General features: G+C 43.0%; 1 protein-coding gene across 2 annotated transcripts in view; it reads right to left on the bottom strand.

The window, feature by feature from the left end:
* The window catches only part of ITGA6 (integrin subunit alpha 6), a 1,068,325-nt gene that overhangs the window by 446,245 nt on the left and 602,068 nt on the right, over positions 1-20,012 (bottom strand). For both annotated transcript variants that reach the window (XM_044075540.1, XM_044075541.1), the window contains exon 9: positions 5,212-5,339. In XM_044075540.1, the coding sequence (XP_043931475.1) occupies positions 5,212-5,339 (128 nt within the window). The remainder of the gene's footprint in view (positions 1-5,211; positions 5,340-20,012) is intronic.

The raw sequence follows: 20,012 nt of genomic DNA, 5'->3' as shown, positions 1-20,012 counted from the left end.
CAGAGAATCACAGAAATCTTTTCAGGACACATGTGGTGAACCTTCCCGCAGAGGGGAAAGCAATAATAGAAGACACTGACCTCGTGGCAGAGGGGGTCCGCAAAATCAGGGTGACAGAGAATCCTTCTTTGGTAGGCCCTTTCAGCGCTCCTGAAAGGAGACCTGATTGTCCAGCTCTGGAGGCAGCCAGGGGTCATTTATCCTTGTACCCAGAAGCCTGGCAATAAATAACAAAAAACAAATGGCTGCAAGGCATCATATCCAGAGGTTACATCATTCCCTTCTTCCCCAAAGATAAAAAAAACTTCCAGACATTCCACCCAGAGAGAAGGAACAGGCAACTCTAGAAATTCAAAAGTTGCTAGACAAAAGAGTCATCCAAAAGGCCCCTGCAGACAAAGAAGGATTCAGAATTTACTCAAGATTCTTTCTAGTTCCAAAGAAAACAGTGACTGGAGACCAATTCTGGATCTCAACTTTCTAAACAAATCAGTATCACAACTGGTCTCTGAAACAGGAAGAAGCGGAAAAAATTTCAGAAAATAGGGCCAGCCTTGCTGTGACGACATCTGTGAATGCCATGTGCAGCAACTACTTTGCCCTCAGCCCCCTTCCGGAGGAGTCATCAAGGGATGCACTTGTTCATGATTGGCCATCTCCTCTACGCTTTTCCTCCCTTTCCTCTAATTCCAAAGTCCTTTAGAAAGCCAGTTCTTTGGGAAGGGACTTGATACTCACTGCTTTATACTGGCCTTGCCAAATCTAGTTCCCTTTCCTATGGCCTCATCTTCGGGAAGAGCTTTGGATTCCGGACCTAGTTCCAGACCTCCTGACTCATTCACCAGGGACTCTACAGCCATCACTTCAAACCCTCAAACTGACAGCATGGCTGCGGCTGCTCCAATTCAGATAGCCAGGTTTCCAACCCTCTCCTCTCAGGTTAAACACATCCTTATCTCTTCCCATAAGGCATCAACGAGGAAGCTTTATAAGAGAAAATGGAAGAGATTCTGCCTATGGGCTAACAACAGCCATGTTGATCCATTTTCGGCTCCTACTACCTTCATCTTGGACTTCCTAGAAAAACTTTTTAACAACGGTGCAGCTGCAGCCGCTATAAGGATTCAGCTAGCAGCGATCTCCAATTTTAATGTGGGAGACTCTGGCTCCAACATACTGTGTTAAACTATGTAAGGCCTTACTCAAAGATACTATGTTATTACGGCCACCTATCAGAGACCCTCCCAGCCCCATGGGAACTAAATGTTGTTCAATCCCACATAATTTTTCCTCCTTTTGAACCAGCATCGTCTTGCGAATTAAAGTTTTTGACTTGGAAGAATTTTTTCTAGGTTGGAATCACATCTGCCATAAGGGTGTCAGAGTTCCAAGCATTGTCCATAAAGCCCCCATATTTGCTTTTCCATAAAGACAGGGTGTCTTTACGAACAAACTCCTACTTCTTACTTAAAGTGGTTTCAGAGACAAATTTAAACCAAAGTATAGAATTACCAGTCTTCTTTCCAAAATCTGAAAACAAGGCAGAGTACATGTTCCATCAACATGACGTACAAAGACAACTACAGTTTTACCTACATAGGACAAGAGAATTCCGAATATCCAATTAGTTATTTGTTTCCTCTTCAGATTACAAGAAAGATCCCCGGTCTCTAAAGTTACACTTTCTAAATGGCTATCAGACTGCATAACTTTTATTTACAAGTCTCAAAATAAAGAACTTCCAAAAAATGTTAAGGTCCATTCCACAAGAGCCATTGCAACTTCTTCAGCCTTTCTGGCCAAACTACCAATTGACACCATTTGTGCTGCAGCAACATGGGCTAAACCACATACCTCTATCACTCATTACAAAGTTGATTTGGCCTCCAGGAATAGAACCTCCTTTGGATCCATGGTTCTGAGGAATATTCTCCTGTGAGCCACACAGGATTCAATGTGCTAGGGACGCTGTCCCAACCTAATAGAAATGAAAGTGTGACAGGACAACATCACATAAAGAAGTTATGTACTCACCATAATGTTCCATGTGTGTTGTTGATCTTCGCCTTTATTCTTACATCTCACCCTCCTTTCCCCCTTCCCCTATTCTTACAAGACCGGGTCTATACAAATTGGATTACCATGACCTATATCCTTCTTCAGCAGCCTCTGACTCCTTCCACGAAGTACATATAGTGTTACGTTTAGGGCAAACAAGATCTGGGGATGGTCCTGGTGCATGCTGGGATAGGGATTTAGCCACGAGCTGGCAGAGAGCCTCGAGCTTGTAAATAAGGCAGAGATGGATCATAGGATCCGATCTGAACCCAACCTAATAAGAATGAAGACAAAGATGGGCAACACACATGGAATGTTATGGTGAGTACATAACTTCTTTTTTCTAGGCATCTCCTCACTTTTTTGCTACATTACCTTATCACAGTAAGGATTTTTTGCCTTTGAATTTCTTGCTGATACTTTGTTTCCACCTACTTACCACCTGCCAAAAAATCAAAAGCAGTAAACTTTGATCTGGAACAACTTAAGTAAACTGTCCAGTAATCATATTCTTCAAGATGGGAACCCATAAATGAATCTGTGATTTTCATACAAATTTACTAATTTCAAGCTACAAGTTAAAAGCACTTTTCATAGAGAATCATTTCATACAGATCTAGAGCATTAATATGAACATCTCCCTAACTCACAATCACTAGATTAAAATCAAAGAAAAAAGGTATTTTTCTTCTGGGGCTGCACACCATACACATCCTATTTGCTGAAAACAATTACACACCTTTCTCCCTCCTTTTGTGACATTCTATTCTAAGTTCTTTTTCCCTAGGTCTGCCAACCATCAGCCCCCCCCCCCCCACCACAAACTGACATGCCCATTTGCTCCCCAGTCTGCTGGGAATACTTGCTCATTGATGCGGTAAAAGCTGCCTGGAGGAGATTATCATTCAGGCAGCCATGAGGTAGCTGTGTCCTCTACTTTATGTTGGCTAGAAGGACATTTACATATGGCCTGTCTAGCAGAGTCAGTCATATTTAACCCTGTTTGATCCACTGCCATAGAATGCTGTAAGTTATCTTAGACCTAGCAGATGCAGAGCCCTTGTATGGCTCTTGGTGTACTATTTACAATCAATATATCGCTAGATAGTTAAATTCAATCATTCATGGAAAGGGTGACACATTATCTGACATACAGGATACAAGGTAGGTGCAGCCAGTCACTGGGACTGGCTAGACAGTTCCCACCATGACCCTAACTAGCTGCAATTGTGAATACAACAGCATAATACTACAGGGTTATGACCTGACTGGCTGTCATGTATTTGTTAGTAGTTACTTCCCATTTTTTTAACATTGCAAATGACATCTACTTATAACATCACAGATAAGTTAAGGTACTAAGGGATGTGCACAGCCAGTGACAGCTTTTATATAAAGTGTCTGTATCAATTAGGCACTACCTACACAGGGTGGGAATATAGCACATAAGCTATAACCTATTAGCTACAGACCAAGGATCAATCCTATGTTAACTTGGCTAAACGGCCTATAACATACATTTTTGACCCCAGTTCGAGTGAACTGACAATGAACTGTATGTTACAGCACATATAAATAATGCATGTAATGTAAACCAAAGTTAGGTTAGAGATGAAGAAGCTCTGTTAAGGATGAAAGCACTAACCAATTTAATATGTGTTTTTCCCAATAAAGTATACATTTATAAACAACTTTTAAGTGCTTGAATGAAGGACTCATTAAATGAGATTAGCTACAGTTCAGTTTTTTTCCTGATTTCAAAGAGTTTCAACCAGCAACTTTGACACTCAAAGTCCTAGTTTTCCATTAATGTTTTTCCTTAATAGTGGGACACATCTTACCCTGTAAGGCTGGAAAAGTATTGCAACTTGTTACAAGGCTCTGTACATGTGCTAGACAACACCCCAACATGCACGTGCATGCGTGTGCGCACACACACACACACACACACACACACACACACACACACACACACACTATATATATAGATACAGAAAAAAAAGAAATGCACACTTTCGTTAAAATGGTTTGATTGCTCCCTTTCTCCAGTGTTGATGCGACTCTGACTGTATTCAGGTAAGGGGTGTGTGGGGGTTGAAAGTCCCTTCAGAAATAACTGCCACAGGCTCAGTTCAGTAAAAGTAATTTTAATGAAGGAGCAGTACTTTTAATTACGATGGTTTTATGTTAAAACAACTCCAATGTGTTAATATACATGTAAGTGTACATGCAAGTGTGTGTGTGTGTGTGTGTGTGTGTGTGTGTGTGTGTGTGTGTGTGTGTGTGTGTGCATTTGGCATACCTCTCAACTGTACAGATTTTCGCAGAATGTCCAGATTTTTGCCATATTTTTTGGTCAAGTTTTCATAAAATTGTGTTTTTCTGGCAAATTAGTGTCAAATCATTAAAGACTGAAGTTAAAAAATAATGCCAGAAGTTTGAGTTTCAGACTTCCTACCCTTCAGAAAATTCATGCTAATGCAAAACCTGTTATTCTATGAACTTTCTAAGTTTGTAAGAGCAATATTTAAAAATTGTTCCTATTTTAAGGCCTTTGTCCCACTTTTATTTATGGCTTTGAGATTTCTTGCTCCAAGAGGTTGAGAGGTATGGTGTGTGTGTGTGTGTGTGTGTGTGTGTGTGTGTGTGTGTGTGTGTGTGTGTGTGTGTGTGTGTGTGTTTTTGAGGATAGACTGATATGGACACATGGAAAGAGAAAGATACAGTCTTCAGACAACAAATACTATAAACTAGCTCAGCCGAGTCTGAAGGAAGTAAATGTTTCTATGAACACCTACTTTAGTAAAAGCTGGGGATCCAAAATAGTAAAAGACATCCCCTACAAACCACCATTTAAAAGGAGCACCACTATCTGATGGAAGTCAGTTTTTCTGGCTGTGCTTATTACAACCATTTGACATTCTAAAATAATTTAAATTCATTCAATACTCACCAAAGTACAATCTAAAAAGACAATGTCTTGACTGTCCAAATAGTATCAGTAATATTGGCAATTGTCATGTTCTGGCCTGAAAATAGGTGCAGCCTTACCATGTAGTTACCAATAATGGTATAAAAGAAATGTCAAAACCTGGGACATGATTTTTTTTATATTAAAAAAAAAATTTCTAGTGAGAGCAAAAAACAACCTACCGAAAGATGAATACAGAATCTGAAAGGGTTCCCACTGCAATGTCAGGGTAGGTATTTAAATCCAGGTCCATATTGCCCACAATAGAGTACCCAAAGAACTTCCGACCCAGGGAATTCCCATCAATAATCTGAAAACAGAAAAAAAAACATAACTGCATGTGTCAATAACATGACCATTTCTCATTCTGTTATCAAAAACCTTGTGCGGTACAGACAAGACATCCACACAGAGACAAGGTGGCGAAGGATAGAAAAGACAAGACAGGTATGTAAGAAACAGATGAAAAAAAATGGGGATAACCCACAAAAGTAACTAGTCCTTGTAATTTGATGATGCATATGTTTCCTATATTTACACCAAAACATACAATGTAAGCAGTCTTAATTATGGTGTACACACTCAAAGGATACTTCTCTGACAGTGGTAAACATACCATGAAATGATTTTAAAATACAATATTCCATCAATCTACTACCGCAAATACAACTTGGTGACCTTTTAGGACTGCAACAGAATCACATTTAATAAAATCAGTCACACTGTACAAAATAAAGAAGCAGGGCGATTTCTGCTCACCATCTCTTTCAGAGGCTTCATCACACCTTTAATTACAATAATTCCAAGGTTACTCATTTCCAGACCAAGAAGCAGGAGGAAAATAAGTGTATTAATCTTTGTTTGTGTAACCTTTTTACCCTTTGATGGGAAGGTGTTTGAGATATCTTGCAGGCAACTTAATGTTTATGGGCATCATCTAGGATTTTACTCCCTGTGTTTCAAGGTACAAATCAAACAGTTCACTTATACAGTACTGACGAGGTCACAAAAAGTGCAAAACACGGCATGTCTACAGCTAGTGGGGGTTGGCTTTACTGGCCTGAATGTACCTACAAAGAATTAAAAAATAAAAAGTCACTAGCATTCAGAAGCTATGTAGCTGAAACACTAGCATGTCCTTAAGGGATCATTTGCATACGTCCCATAGGCCTGCACTACAGGAGGTTTAAGGAATTACATAGTGAAGACTAGCTTGGCTGAGTTTTTCTTGCAACATACACAAACACACAAATATATGACTTGCTCACCATAGGTCAAATTATACTTTCATCGACCTCTGTACTGTCTGTCGATCCAGTTTGGGTTGACAGATATGAGAGATCATACAGTCCCCAAGATAAGGGGATATGCCCTTTCCACAGGTATTTTGTGATCTCAGAGTTAGTATATATATAAGTAGCATGTGGTGGTGGGGTTGGAGGGGGGGGTCTTCCTCCCCTGCAAAAAATACTGTTTCCTTTTGCATGTTCTGAGGATTAGCCTTGGAGTATGTGCTGTAAATTACTGACATATTTTGGTGACAGAAGTATCTCGACGTTAAGCACTTTGACATTTGTGTGGATTTACTACTAGCAGTAGATCCATATACATTTCTACATACAGATTTTATAAAGATTTTATATATATATATATATATATATATATATATATATATATATATATATATATACATATATATATATATATATATATATGGGTCTACTTCATTGGTCCTAACTTCCAATTGACTGACACCCATTTGCCCGACCCCATTTGACTGAAATTTAATTTGACCGACACTTCATTTGACCGACACTTCATTTGACTGACAAGTATTATTGGCAAGTAAATGGAATATGCCCCCTTCCTCACTGTAGTGTAACCATGGAGTTAGAATATATAGTTAGGGGGGTGTGGAGGCAAAGCCCCCCACTTAATTTCATATTATATTGTTTGGTTTTGCTTTCATATTGCTTAGTAAAACAAAAGTAACTGGGGGGGGGGGTTGTGCCCCCCACACCCCCCTAACTATATATTCTAACTCCAGGGTCGCACTACAGTGGGGAAGGGGACATATTCCATTTACTTGCCAATAATACTTGTCAGTCAAATGAAGTGTCGGTCGAATGAAATTTCAGTCATTTGGTCTCGTGCAAATGGGTGTCAGTCAATTGGAAGTTAGGGCAAATGAAGTAGACCCATATATCTATATCTATATATACATATATATATATATATATATATATATATATATATATATATATATATATATATATATATATTACTACATACACATACCCACACACGCACACACACACACACACACACACACACACACACACACACACACACACACACACACACACACACGTACATATGTTTATATAAACAGTCTTCATTTCAACTTCTTGTTTTATCAGGTCAGCTGAATTGCTACTTAACACTTCTAATTTTCCAGCCTTCTGTCACTTGTCTTTATATATTCATCTAGTATCTCATTTACTTTAATAAGTTTTGAGTCCATTTGATTTATTTTATCCTCTAAATTACTGGAAGCTATCTTGTACACTAAAGACACTTGGAACTGCTTTTTGCTGAACAGCTGCAAGGTTCTTTCAAACCAAAGCGTTCTTTCCTCCTTTACTGGCTGATTTATCTTCCTTCCTTTCTCAAAATGATTTCTTTACTGGTATCCAGACAGTGTAATTACTGGCCAGTAACTGAATTTTACCCAAACTAAAAAGGCAAGTGAAAGTTGCCGACAACATCTCAGGTTTCACACTGGGAGATCTGTAAGCACCCTGCTTCTCAGTCTGCAGCCATTTTGGAAGTCTGTCTATTTTCAATATCCTGTCCAAATTATATCCTATCTTACAAATATCAGTGTATGTGATAGCTCCATCTGTGACTCTGCATCACTCACAGTGATTCTCAAGGACAAACATAGCTTGTCTTCAAGATCTCTTGCTTGAAGTAATGACAATCTTGAAGTACCCAAGAACCAATCATTAAAGATGCAGGAAAACTTATTACCAGCAGTCTCTAGTGAGCTGCTACCATTGTTAAGCATCCGAGGAACACACTGTGGGGCTGTGTAGAGTCCAAAAGACAGGACTCTTAACTGATAAAGCCTGAGTCATACTTGAAAGAGAAAGAACATCTTGGTTGCCCTTGCTATCTTGTTATGCAGATAGACATTCTGAAGGTCCAAACAGCACAATCTCCCTCCTGAAAGTGAGGAAAGTTGGACTACACTGTGACTATCTGGAACTTGGTTTTATGTACAAAGGTTTAGGCCACTGAGATCTGGTATTTGCTTGACGTGCTTTGTCTTTTTCAGTTCTAAAAAGAATCTGGACTAAAGCCAGGGTCCTATCTGGTATGATGGGACCTCTTAGATGGATCTTTTTATTTTCTATCAGGTTTATGACCTCTATCTTTGCTGCTTTCTTATGAAAGTGTGGAATAGATGGCTGCCTTTTATATTTCTACAAAGGGTACAGAACAGCTTCTGGATATAATCTCCCTGATCGAGTTATACTGTGCAACAGCCACCTCTGCTTTTGGACACATGGATATGCAATCCATATCCTTAGGGCTCCTGCTGCTGACTTCCAGAGAAAGGGCTGCAGAACCTCTGATTGTTTGGACCACTTCTGCCTTTTTGGTGGCATCCACTGGAGAAAACCCCTTGCTGAGGGGAGTTTGTTGCATGTTTGAATTGCTGATGCTGGGTTTTTTAGACCAGAAGTTCTTCACTTTCTGGTTCCTAGCATATGCTTTCCTGGTAGTAGTAAACCTGACCCCAACGACCATTAACATCTTACCCTCTTGCTCACTCTTGAGCAGCTTTTCCTTCACCTGAGGTTTGAATAAAGAAGGCCATTCATATGGGACACTGGCAAAGACACTATAAAGTGTTTCACAAATCCACAATGTCTGACACAGTCATGCATCCTCATTGATGTGCCTGACCCAGAAGCCTTCACTACCCCATCTGCCACCTTCTGTAGTAGCCTAATGAAAAAAGTACAGTTTTGTACCTACCATAAATGTAGATGTCCGATAGGTATGCATCTGCAGTCATAACATATGGGTTGTCCTGCCTCAGGCAGCCCTTCGGGTCGGCCGGATTCCAAAGTCTGGGTCTGGCCTCGGCTGATGTTGCACTTTCCCTGACGTCAGAGCGTCTGGGGTATAAAAGCATCAGCCGACGCCATTTTCCTCAGTTTTTCTTGCCCCAGATGCCAGGTGCCCTCTAGGAAGGCTAAATTTGGATAAATGCTGAAAAGTTCCAAACATTTGCAAATTATATACATGTATAAACAAACAAATACACCATAATAGATTCCCCAGCTAGCTGAAAGAGGGTAAGCACCCTAGGAATACCACAGAGGGAAGGAGGGTGGGTAATCCTGACTGCAGATGCATACCTATCGGACATCTACATTTATGGTAGGTACAAAACTGTACTATGTCCTTCAAGGATGCATCTGCAGTCATAACATATGGGTAGAATACCATAGCCAATCTGGGGAGGAGGTACTAAGAGAAGGATGGTGTAGTTAAGATCCCCTGCAGCACTGCAGTTGCAAACCCTGCTCGGGATCTGGAGTATAAAGGTAGATTGTAATGCTTGGCAAATGTATGCACGGAGCTCCAAGTAGCAGCTTCTAAAATGTCCTTGGTAGCCACCCCTCGTAGGAAAGCTGTAGTGGTGGCTGTGGCCCTTGTGGAGTGAGGCCTGATATTTTCAGGAACTGTCTTTCCATGAAAGGAGTAACAAAAGCGAATGCAATTTCCTATCCATTTTGAAATTGTCTGTTTGGAAATTGCTCTTCCTTGCACCCCAGTTGCATATGCTACAAAAAGTTGGTCAGTTTTTCTGCTAGTTTTCGTTCTGTCCAAATATTAGCGTAGTTGTCTGTGTATATCCAGGGTGTGCAAAAGTTTTCCCCCTTTGTTCTGTGAGTTAGGGAAGAACGTAGGCAAGTGAATAGCTTGGTTCAAGGATACCCTAGATACCACCTTTGGCATGAAAGTAGGATTAGTTCTTAGTAACACTCTATCCTGGTGAAAAATAAGAAAAGGCTGCACTGCCATTAATGCTTGTAACTCAGATACTCTTCTTGCTGAAGTGATTGCCAGAAGGAATGCAGTTTTCCAAGATAAAAACTGTAGGTCTGTTGATGCTGCTGGTTCAAAAGGAGGTAGTGTCAGTTTTTCCAGCACAAAATTGAGATCCCATGCAGGTAGAGGGGGTCTTCTTGGAGGTTTAACATTTTTGATCCCTCTCAAAAATTGTCTGAGAAGAGGGTGTGAGAAGATAGGTGGATCCATATTGTATTCTGCTGAAATTGCTGAAGCATGAATCTTAATGGAAGAATAAGACAGGCCATTGTGGAACAATTCTGCTAAGTATTCTAGGATGTGTGCTAGGTTTGCCACTGTGACATCTGTGCCCTTTGATGTGCTCCAAATGAGAAATCTTTTCCATTTAGCTGAGTATGTCTTCCTTGTGGAAGGTCTGCGAGCCTCCAGGATAATGTCCTTCACCCTCTGAGATAAAACAGTTTGGTTGGGATTTAAGGAATTTTCCAGGCAGTTAGCTGCAATGTTTTCAAGTTGGGATGCAGGGTCTTGAAATTGTTCTGCGTTAGAAGAAGAGGCCATAGGGGAAGAGGTCATGAGTTTGTCTGAGACATGCTTCTCAATAGTGGGTACCAGTGTTGTCTTGGCCAGTCCGGAGCTATTAGTATCACTTTTGGCTGTTCCTCCCTGATCTTCAGTAGAACCTTGTACATCAATGGGAGAGGTGGAAAGGCATATACTGTTAGGGCATTCCAGCTGAAAGAGAGAGTCCACCCTCCATGCTTGTGGGTGGTATGCCCTTGAGCAGAATGTCTTCAGTTGGTGGTTGAGCGGGGAGGCGAACAGATCTATGTCTGGCATTCCCCATGTCTTTGTTATGAGTTTGAAGATGTCTGGATGCAACATCCATTCGTGTGCATCCATGGTAGTTCTGCTTAAGCTGTCTGCTAGTGCATTTTCTTTTCCTGGTACGAATTTGTCCTGCAGCTGGATATTGAGATTCAGGCATAGATTCCACAGATTCATAGCCATCCGGCATAGTGGGTAGGAATGTGTGCCTCCCTGTTTGTTTATGTACCACATGACCGTGGTGTTGTCTGTCCTTATTAACAAATGTCCTTGCTGGAGGAAGGGTCTGAATGCCTCGATTGCATGCCTCACTGCCAGCATTTCCTTTTGGTTTATGTGCATGCTTAGCTGCCCTTGAGGCCATAGGCCTTGGATACGTTTGTCCTCCATGTGTGCTCCCCATCCTCGGTCCGAGGCATCCGTGGTGATGGTCTGCCTTGTTTTTGGTTTGTTGAAAGGCAACCCTCTGTTGGACTGGCAGGCCTGAGCCCACCACAGGAATTCCTTCTGAAGGCATGGAATGATTGGTATCATGGTTTCTAGACTGTGACTGTGTTGAGACCATACACTCCTTAGGTACCATTGTAATTTCCTTATATGCAGCCTGGCATGTGGAATTAAAATTATGCAGGATGCCATGTAACCCAGGGCCTGCAGGACTTTCCTTGCAGTAAGCTGAGTTTGTCTTGTCAGAATCATGAAGTAATCTGGAAGTTGTTTTTGTTTTTCTTCTGTGAGAAAAGCCATCTGGGTGATTGTGTCCAGATCCGCACCCAAAAAGGTTATCCTTTGGGATGGCACTAGCCTTGACTTTTGGATGTTGACTGTGTATCCCAAGGTCTGTAGCAGGTGTATGGCATAGGCCAAGTCCTTTAACAATTTTTTCTTGTTGTCCGCTTGTATTAGGCAGTCGTCCAGGTATGGATAAATTTGAATTCCCTGAAGTCTGCAATGTGCAATTACTGATGCCAGGCATTTCGTGAATACTCTGGGTGCAGTAGATAAGCCAAAGGGCAATGCTGAGAATTGATAATGCTCTGATCCTGCAAGAAATCTGAGGTGTCTTCTGCAATCTGGTCGGATAGGGACGTGCAGGTATGCCTCCTTGAGATCTAGAGTCACCAGCCAAGACTCCTTGCCCAACATGGGAAGAAGTTGCTGTAGGGTCAGCATTTTGAATTTTGGCACAATGAGATAAGTGTTCAGTGCGGACAAGTCGAGAATAGGCCTCCAAAGCCTCTGCCTTCTGGTTTGGTGGAAGGTTTGGCATTCCGTTTCTTTTTGGCAAAGTGTGGAAGTGAAACCTGTATCCTTTGTCTATTATTTGCAATGTCCATGTATCCTTTGTAATGCAATGCCAGTTTTTTGAGAATAAAGCCAGCTTTCCGCCCAAGGGTGCTTCCAGTTGTTCCCTGGTAGGCGGAATCAGTCAAGTCACTGGGTCTGTCCTGTAGTAGTGGTTGTAGTTGTAGCTGTTGCACTACTCCTCTGGTTGGCAGGCTGCCACTGACGGCCTCTGTTGGGGCCCTTCGATTGACCTCTGCCTCTAGGGCGCCTGTTCCTGCCTCTCTGTCCTCTGGACGAGTCTGGAAAGGACCAATTCTTTGTAGGCCAGTTTCTGCTGAACCTCGGTGGTTGAACTTGCAGGAAATCTTTAACTGTTTGCACAGATTTTGCTTTTTCTTCAACCTTTTTTAGAATCTCCTGTGCAGGGGAGCCAAATAAATTTTGTTTCTCCATTGGAGCATCGAGGAGTTTAGCCTTGACATGTTCTGGCAAAGATTGCTCCTTCAGCCAGGCATGCCTACGAATAACTGCCCCAGTCATAGCTGATCTAAATGAAGCCTCCAGTGCATCATAGCCACATTTTAAAAAATGATTACTAACCTGTTGTGAGTTATGTACCAAATCCTGAAGGGATTTACGGTCCAAGGGTTCAGGAGAAGAAAGTTTCTTATTCAGTTGATCTAACAAAAATTCTTGGTACTGTGTCATATGGAATTGACAGTTTAATGCCCTGGCAGAAAGAGTAGCAGATGTATAAACCTTTTTCCCCATCTCTCCAAAGCTCTAGACTCTCTTTCAGAGGGTAGGGGATTTTTGGCAGTAGCGGCTGCAACCCCTTTAGGGCCCTGAGAAATAGTTTCTGGGTCTGCAGCATGGGCTTTATACAGATGGAAATGTGAATCCGGGACCCTGTAATATCCGTCAGGTTTGGCAGGGGCCGGAGGAAGAGAATCAGGGGCTGTACTGACATCATTGTACACATCATCAATTACATTTAGAACAGGAGGTATAGCTAAGGGCCTATGCTGAGGCAAATGCAAAAAGGTCCTTAATCTTTTTCTAGAATCAGAGAAATCCTGACCTTGCCATTGAAAGTGCTCTCTCATTGAATGTAAAGTCTCCCCAAAGGAAAATTCTTCAGGAGGGGAGGCCGAAGGAATAGATTCCTCTGCATCTGAATCCTCATAAGGTGAGTAGGCCCCTTCCTGGTGGTCTGACAAATCAGATCCATCCATGGAGTAATCTGAGGAGTGAGGTTCAGAGGGGTCAGTCCTGGGCCTTTTGTCTGGAGGAGGTTGAGAGGTCCTGTCTGGGTGAGGTTGTGAACCCCTAATTAAGGAGATAAGGTCCTCAGCAAGGCTAAGGATCTGTGAACTAGAGGAAGGCCTCTGGGATGTAGATTTGGCAGGCAAAGCTTTTGAAAGTTTGGCAGCTTTAGCCCTGGAGAAGGCCTTAATAGACATAGAAGCTGGGGGCCTAGCTGCCCCACGTGCAGGGGTAGAAATGTCCAAAGGTATGGTGTCAGACAATTCTTGAACACTAGCTTCAGTAGGGAGTTCTGTAGCCGACTCAGCCGGGGCCTCTCTGGCCTCGGTGGTCGGAAGTATTGTTTCGGTAGTAGGAATCGCCGTGGACTCAGTTTCGGCTGAAACCGAGACACTCGCGGTAGGCCTAGCCGTGGTTTCAGTCGAAACCGCGGGCCGCCAGTGTCGGTCCTTTTCCTTGCGTTTTTTGGCCATATGCGAAGTCGGAGTCTCCGACGGCATTTTATAAGCAAAAGCGGCTCCAAAAAATTCCTCTGCAAACTCCGACCGACGTCTAAGAGTCTGTCGGTTGAAGGAGGCACAGGCTAAACAAGCTGATACGTCGTGGTCTGGGCCTAAGCAAGGAAGGCAGTAAGAATGGAAATCCTTATGAGGTATTTGTTTCCCACAAGTTAAACAATTATTTACTTTGTCTGACATCGGCTGAGGCAAGAAAGAGTCCCCAACGGGGTACTTAGCTTTTTTCGAAGTCTTCGGTAGCTGAAATCTCTGGATCTGACCGACCGGCACTTGCGAACAGCTTCTGCTTCGGGCACCGCGCGGCAAGAAAGACTGAGGAAAATGGCGTCGGCTGATGCTTTTATACCCCAGACGCTCTGACATCGGGGAAAGTGCGACATCAGCCGAGGCCAGACCCAGACTTTGGAATCCGGCCGACCGAAGGGCTGCCTGAGGCAGGACAACCCATATATTATGACTGCAGATGCATCCTTGAAGGACATCAGTGTGACTGTGTTCACTGTTGTCACCTAGCATTTTGTGATGCCTCTGCTAGGGATGCTAAAATCTAGTCATGTGGATCAAGTAGTTGACGACTCCAGTGGAAAAAGTACTTGACACAAACTTGCTTTCCTGAATGAGGAAGGACCACTGAAGTCTCTTGAGGAAGGACCACTGAAGTCTCTTCTAGTCTCTTCTATAAGTCTTCCTTTTGTGGCCACTGTTTCAACAACAAAGTCTAGAAGGAGCCTTTTACTGAAGTATAATCTGTCCTTGGAGGGGGGCAAAGTATGTTGTCTGTTCTTTAGGAAATTGATTCAACCACATATGACCGTCTCCACACACTTTCTGTGAGCAAATCATCCTGTCATAGTGAGGGTCCACCTAAGCTACAGACAGGGCTAACAAAAAAGCTTCTTGAAGGATCTCTTCCAATAGGGAGGTGGGTCCAAGGGGCAAGATCTCCCCTGCCTCATTAGTTCAAGGAGTTTCCCAAATTTGGGGGTCTTCAGAAGGTGACTGTGGGGGTAATCTTCCTTTTCATCAAGATAAGAGTTTGGGGTAAAAGAAACTGTTGCAGAGTTTATGTGCCTCATCTTGCAAGTCCTCTCATTCAAACACCTGGGAGACATTTATAGTCTCATTAGAAGTTTTGGTACCAGATCTAGATGAGACCAAGATGAACCCTATAAGGTCACAGACTGGATTGTGTCAACAGATGTAGCCAATGAGGACAGAGCCTGTTTCACTGCAGCGACCTTTTATGGGTCTCCTTGGGTCCAATTTCCCTGTTTGCTACACGTGTCAAAACAGTGTAGCTAAAATTGGTACCACTGTTCCCACTGACATCAGTGCCTGCATTGAAACAACTGTACCTTGTGTCACATAAAACACAGCCCCCTGGCTATCTGCACCAACCAAAAAAATGAGTTCAGGACTGAGATAAGGCATGGAAAACATGGTAAATTAAAACAGGAAAATCTCCAAAACTTCAAACACCTTTGCAATTAAAACAAAATAACAGTTAAAAGCAATATAATAAATCACTATTTTAACTTACAAACACCAAAAAATCCTGCTAGTTTCTGTGGCTCCATCAAAAAACCTTTATTCCCAGATAGAAAAGACCAGAAAAAAGAAAAGTAATAAAAAAATAAATAAAGCAGTATGGCAGTTGAGAAAGGTTTGTAGTAAGATTTCTACAAGTTTCACTATAATCCTACAAGCCTGTACCACACCCCACATGTACAGCCAAGAAAAAAATGCCCCCCAACCAAGTTTTTATTCTGACTGTGACTGGCAGTTGAAACATGTTAGGCTATCAGCTACTAAAAAGTTTTATCCAAATTTTCCTGGATTTGATTCCTTCAGTTTCTGCATGAAAACTGTGCGTCCCAGTAAATCATTTAATCAGAGGGTACTCCTGGGATACAGCTGAAAAGAGTTGCTTGTATCTAGTGTGTTTATCCAGTTAACAAATGAGTAATGTTAAAAAATGAAATAAACACGCAAGCAAATCTGGACTGTAGCAAAGAAAACAGAATTACTAAAACTACTTTCTGAGATGGGCAAAAAAAAGAAGTTATGTCCTTACCATAACGTTCCATGTGGAGTGTTCATCTCGCCTTGGTTATTACACATGGGTTCGGAGCCGATCCTCGGCTCCGTGCCGGCCGACTGCAAGCTCTGCATCGAGAAGAAGCTCGAGGACATCCAATACCCACAATCCCCCTCTGCCTTTACCTCAGATCTAGTTTGCAAGCAAACCAGACATACAGCACGCACACCTGCCAACTATATACATAAAAGTACATATATACAAACATACCAAGAGTATGATAGTAACAGCAATACTGCAACAGCAGAAGGAGAATACTCCAGACCAGGCACCAAATCGAACGTTCTTCCTAAGGGTGGGAAGGGTGGGAGTGTAATAACCAGCGAGATGAACACTCCACATGGAACGTTATGGTAAGGACATAACTTCTTTATGTGAGAGTGTTCAATCTCGCTTTGTTCTTACACATGGGTAGCGTCCTAGCTCCATGATCCTGAGGAACTCAAGGGAGAACGTTCTTGAGCACAGTGGAACCAAAGGTTGCCCTATCCCTAGAAACCCTGTCCACTTTGTAATGAGAAATAAAAGTATGTGGTTTAGCCCAAGTAGCAGCCGCACAAATGATGTCTAAAGGTAAACGAGCTGCATGAGCCAAAGATGTAGAAATTGATCTGGTAGAATGTCCTCTGGGTTTTGCTGATAATGTTTGATCAGAATTCTCATAAATATAAATGATACAATCAGTTAGCCACTTCGAAAGAGTTCGTTTCGTAACTGCAAGACCCTTTCTGCTGTCAGCAAAAGCTATAAATAGCTGATCAGATTTCCTGTGATCTTTTGTTCTATCCAAATAAAATCTGAGTTGCCTATGGACGTCCAGTTTGTGCAACATATACTCTAATTTATTAGAGTGGTCTTTAAAGAAGGTGGGTAATTCAATGGACTGGTTAATATTACTAGTAGAACAAACTTTGGGAAGAAAGGATGGATTAGTGCGTAGGGATACTCTGTCAGAATGAAAAATTAAATAGGGATGTTTGACTGAAAGGGCCTGTAGCTCAGACACCCGTCTAGCCGATGTAATAGCCACCAGAAATAATGTTTTCCATGACAAAAATTTCAAAGTGCAACTTGAAGCTGGTTCAAAGGGTGGTAACATCAATTTAGAGAGCAATAAATTTAAATTCCATGGTGATGTCGGACTTCTGACTGGTGGTCTGATATGAAAAGAACCTTTTAAAAAGGCTTTACAGAGTCTGTGAGCCATAATAGGTGCACCACTTTCTTCTATATGATAGCTAGAAATGGCAGCCAACTGTACTCTCAAGGTAGCCGGAGAAGCTCCTTCCTGAAATAATTCGGTTAGAAATTCTAAGACCTTATTCAACGGAGCTGTAACAGGGTCCAACTGATGTGACTCCGCCCAGATGACAAAACGTTTCCATTTACTAGTATAAGTCTTTACAGTGGAAACTTTATGAGAAGCTACCAAAATATCTTGAACCGCCGATGTAAGGGGGATTGACCTGGCTAAGGAAGCGGAGCAGCCAAGCTGCTAGATGGAGAGATTCCAGGGATGGGTGAGGAACTCCTGACGAGTGAGTCAGTAGATCTGGCTCTGGGTCCAGCATCCAAGGTCCCCGAATGCGGTGACGCAAGAGGAAGGGGAACCAAATTTGACGAGGCCAGAACGGAGCAATGAGAATTATAGTCCTCTGAAGGTTGTTTGCTTTCTGCAGAAACTTTGCAATCAGGGAAATGGAGGAAAGGCATATAGGAGACCGGGGCCAATCGTGCACCAGCGTCCCTTGGGACTTCCCTGGAGGGGGTAATAGGGCAAAGTAGCTCCTGCATTTGGCGTTCATTGGAGACGCAAACAGATCGCAGGTAGGCTGGCCCCATTTGCGAAAAACCTTTTCCGCAACTGACTGTTTGAGGGACCACTCGTGAGGCAATAGTATTGCCCTGCTCAGCCTGTCGGCTATGACGTTGGATGACCCTGGGATGTGCGTTGCGATCAGAAAGCGACCGTGGACTCTGCCCATTGCCAAATTCTCATGGCCTCTCTGCATAGTTGGTAGGACCTGGTTCCCCCTTGCTTGTTTATGTACCAGACTACGGACATGTTGTCTGTCTGAACTGCAATGGTCCCTGGAGGAAGAAGGGGAGCAAAGTGTTGCAACGTCAAAAACACTGCCCTCAACTCCAGAACATTGATGTGCAGATTGTACTCCAGATTGGTCCATTCGCCTTGGACTGTCTGTCCCTGAAAGATGCCCCCCCACCCTATCAGGGAAGCATCCGTGGTTATCATTGCTGACGGTGTGGGTAGCACAAATGGTCTTCCGCTGGATAGGTTGCAAGTCTGTAACCACCACATTAGGTGTGATTTGCATGTTTTCGTTATCAATATTTCGTGAGTCAGTGGAAGTTGTTGGAATGACCATTGTGCAAATAGAAGCCATTGTAGCACTCTCATGTGCAGTCTTCCCAATGGTATTGCTATGAGAGAAGCTGCCATGAGACCCAGAACTTTCAGAACAATTTTTGCTGGGGATTTCCTGGACGACAGCAGAAGGGAAATGTTGGATTGAAGTGCTACTATTCTTTCTGTCGGAAGTTTTAGAACTAACTGACGAGTATGTAATTCCGGTCCTATGAATAAGATATGCTGTGATGGCTGTAGCAAAGATTTCTCGAAATTTACTGAAATGCCAAGATGTGTGCAAAGTTGTAGGGAGTAATCCCTGGCATGTATCAGTTGACGCCTGGTGGTGGCAGACAGGAGCCAGTCGTCCAGATACGGAAACACCTGGAATCCTAGGCGCCTCAGATGAGACGCTACCACTGCCATGCATTTGGTGAAGACCCTGGGGGCTGTGGTCAGACCAAAGGGCAGGGCTCGAAACTGATAGTGACTGGCTCCCAGCCGAAGCGCAAGTGATCTCTGGACGCCCTGGCCATTTTGATGTGGTAGTGTGCGTCCTTCAGATCTATTGAGCACATCCAGTCGCCCTTCCGTAAGAATGGAAGGATCGATTGAAGCGTGACCATTCGGAACTTTTCCTTCTTGACAAAGGTGTTGAGATGATTTAGGTCCAGAATTGGCCTCCAGTCCCCTGTTTTCTTTGGAACTAAAAAGAACCTTGAGTAAGTTCCGAATCCTATTTGGTCCGCTGGGACTGGTTGGATGACTCTTTTTCTTAGCAGCTTTGAAATTTCCGTAGCTGCTGGGTCTCGCAGATGGGGTGGTACATCTGGGAGTTTTCTCTTTGGAATGGGGGTGGAAAGAAACGGGATTTTGTAACCTCTGGTAACAATGCTTTTTACCCAATTGTCTGAAGAAAGGTTTTGCCAGGCCTGAGGGTATAAAGCTAAGCGACCCCCGACTGCCTCCAGAGCAGGACAGTCGGGCCTCCTCTCAGGAGTGCTGAAAAGGTTTGCCACGGAGGTTATCCCTGTCACCTTGGTTTTGCGGCCCCCTACTGCCGCCGGGGCGGCGTCTTCCACCTCTGCCCCCCCCCTCTGCCTCTAGAGGGGGCATCACCCTGTGTGTTTGGAAAAGACCCTTGGGGTTTACGAAACCACATTTTCCCACCACGTTGCCCTTTGGGGTACGGTCTGGAAGGGCTGGAAAAACGGACTCCGACAGCAGACAGAGTCTTTCCCTCCTGTTCACACCGGGTAAGGGTTTCCTTTACTTTAGGGCCAAAAAGTGTGGCTCCATCAAATGGGGCGTTAGTAAAGGAAGACTTGAAGGCTTCCATAACGAACATAAGCGCATCCAGGATTGCCTACGAAGAGCAATCGCTGAAGCCGCTGCCCTACTCGATCCTTCGCCTGCATAGGATATCAGCCTCATGGACGAAGTTCACAATGGACGTAAGGGTGTTGAGATGCGCTGTAACTTTCTCTGAGACAGCGGCATGTGTAG

The sequence above is a fragment of the Protopterus annectens genome, chromosome 6.part1 (assembly GCF_019279795.1).
Source record: "Protopterus annectens isolate FY-2018-M chromosome 6.part1, PAN1.0, whole genome shotgun sequence".
In the NCBI taxonomy this organism is placed as follows: Eukaryota; Metazoa; Chordata; order Ceratodontiformes; family Protopteridae; genus Protopterus; species Protopterus annectens.
This window is presented reverse-complemented; position numbering and strand designations above follow the sequence as displayed.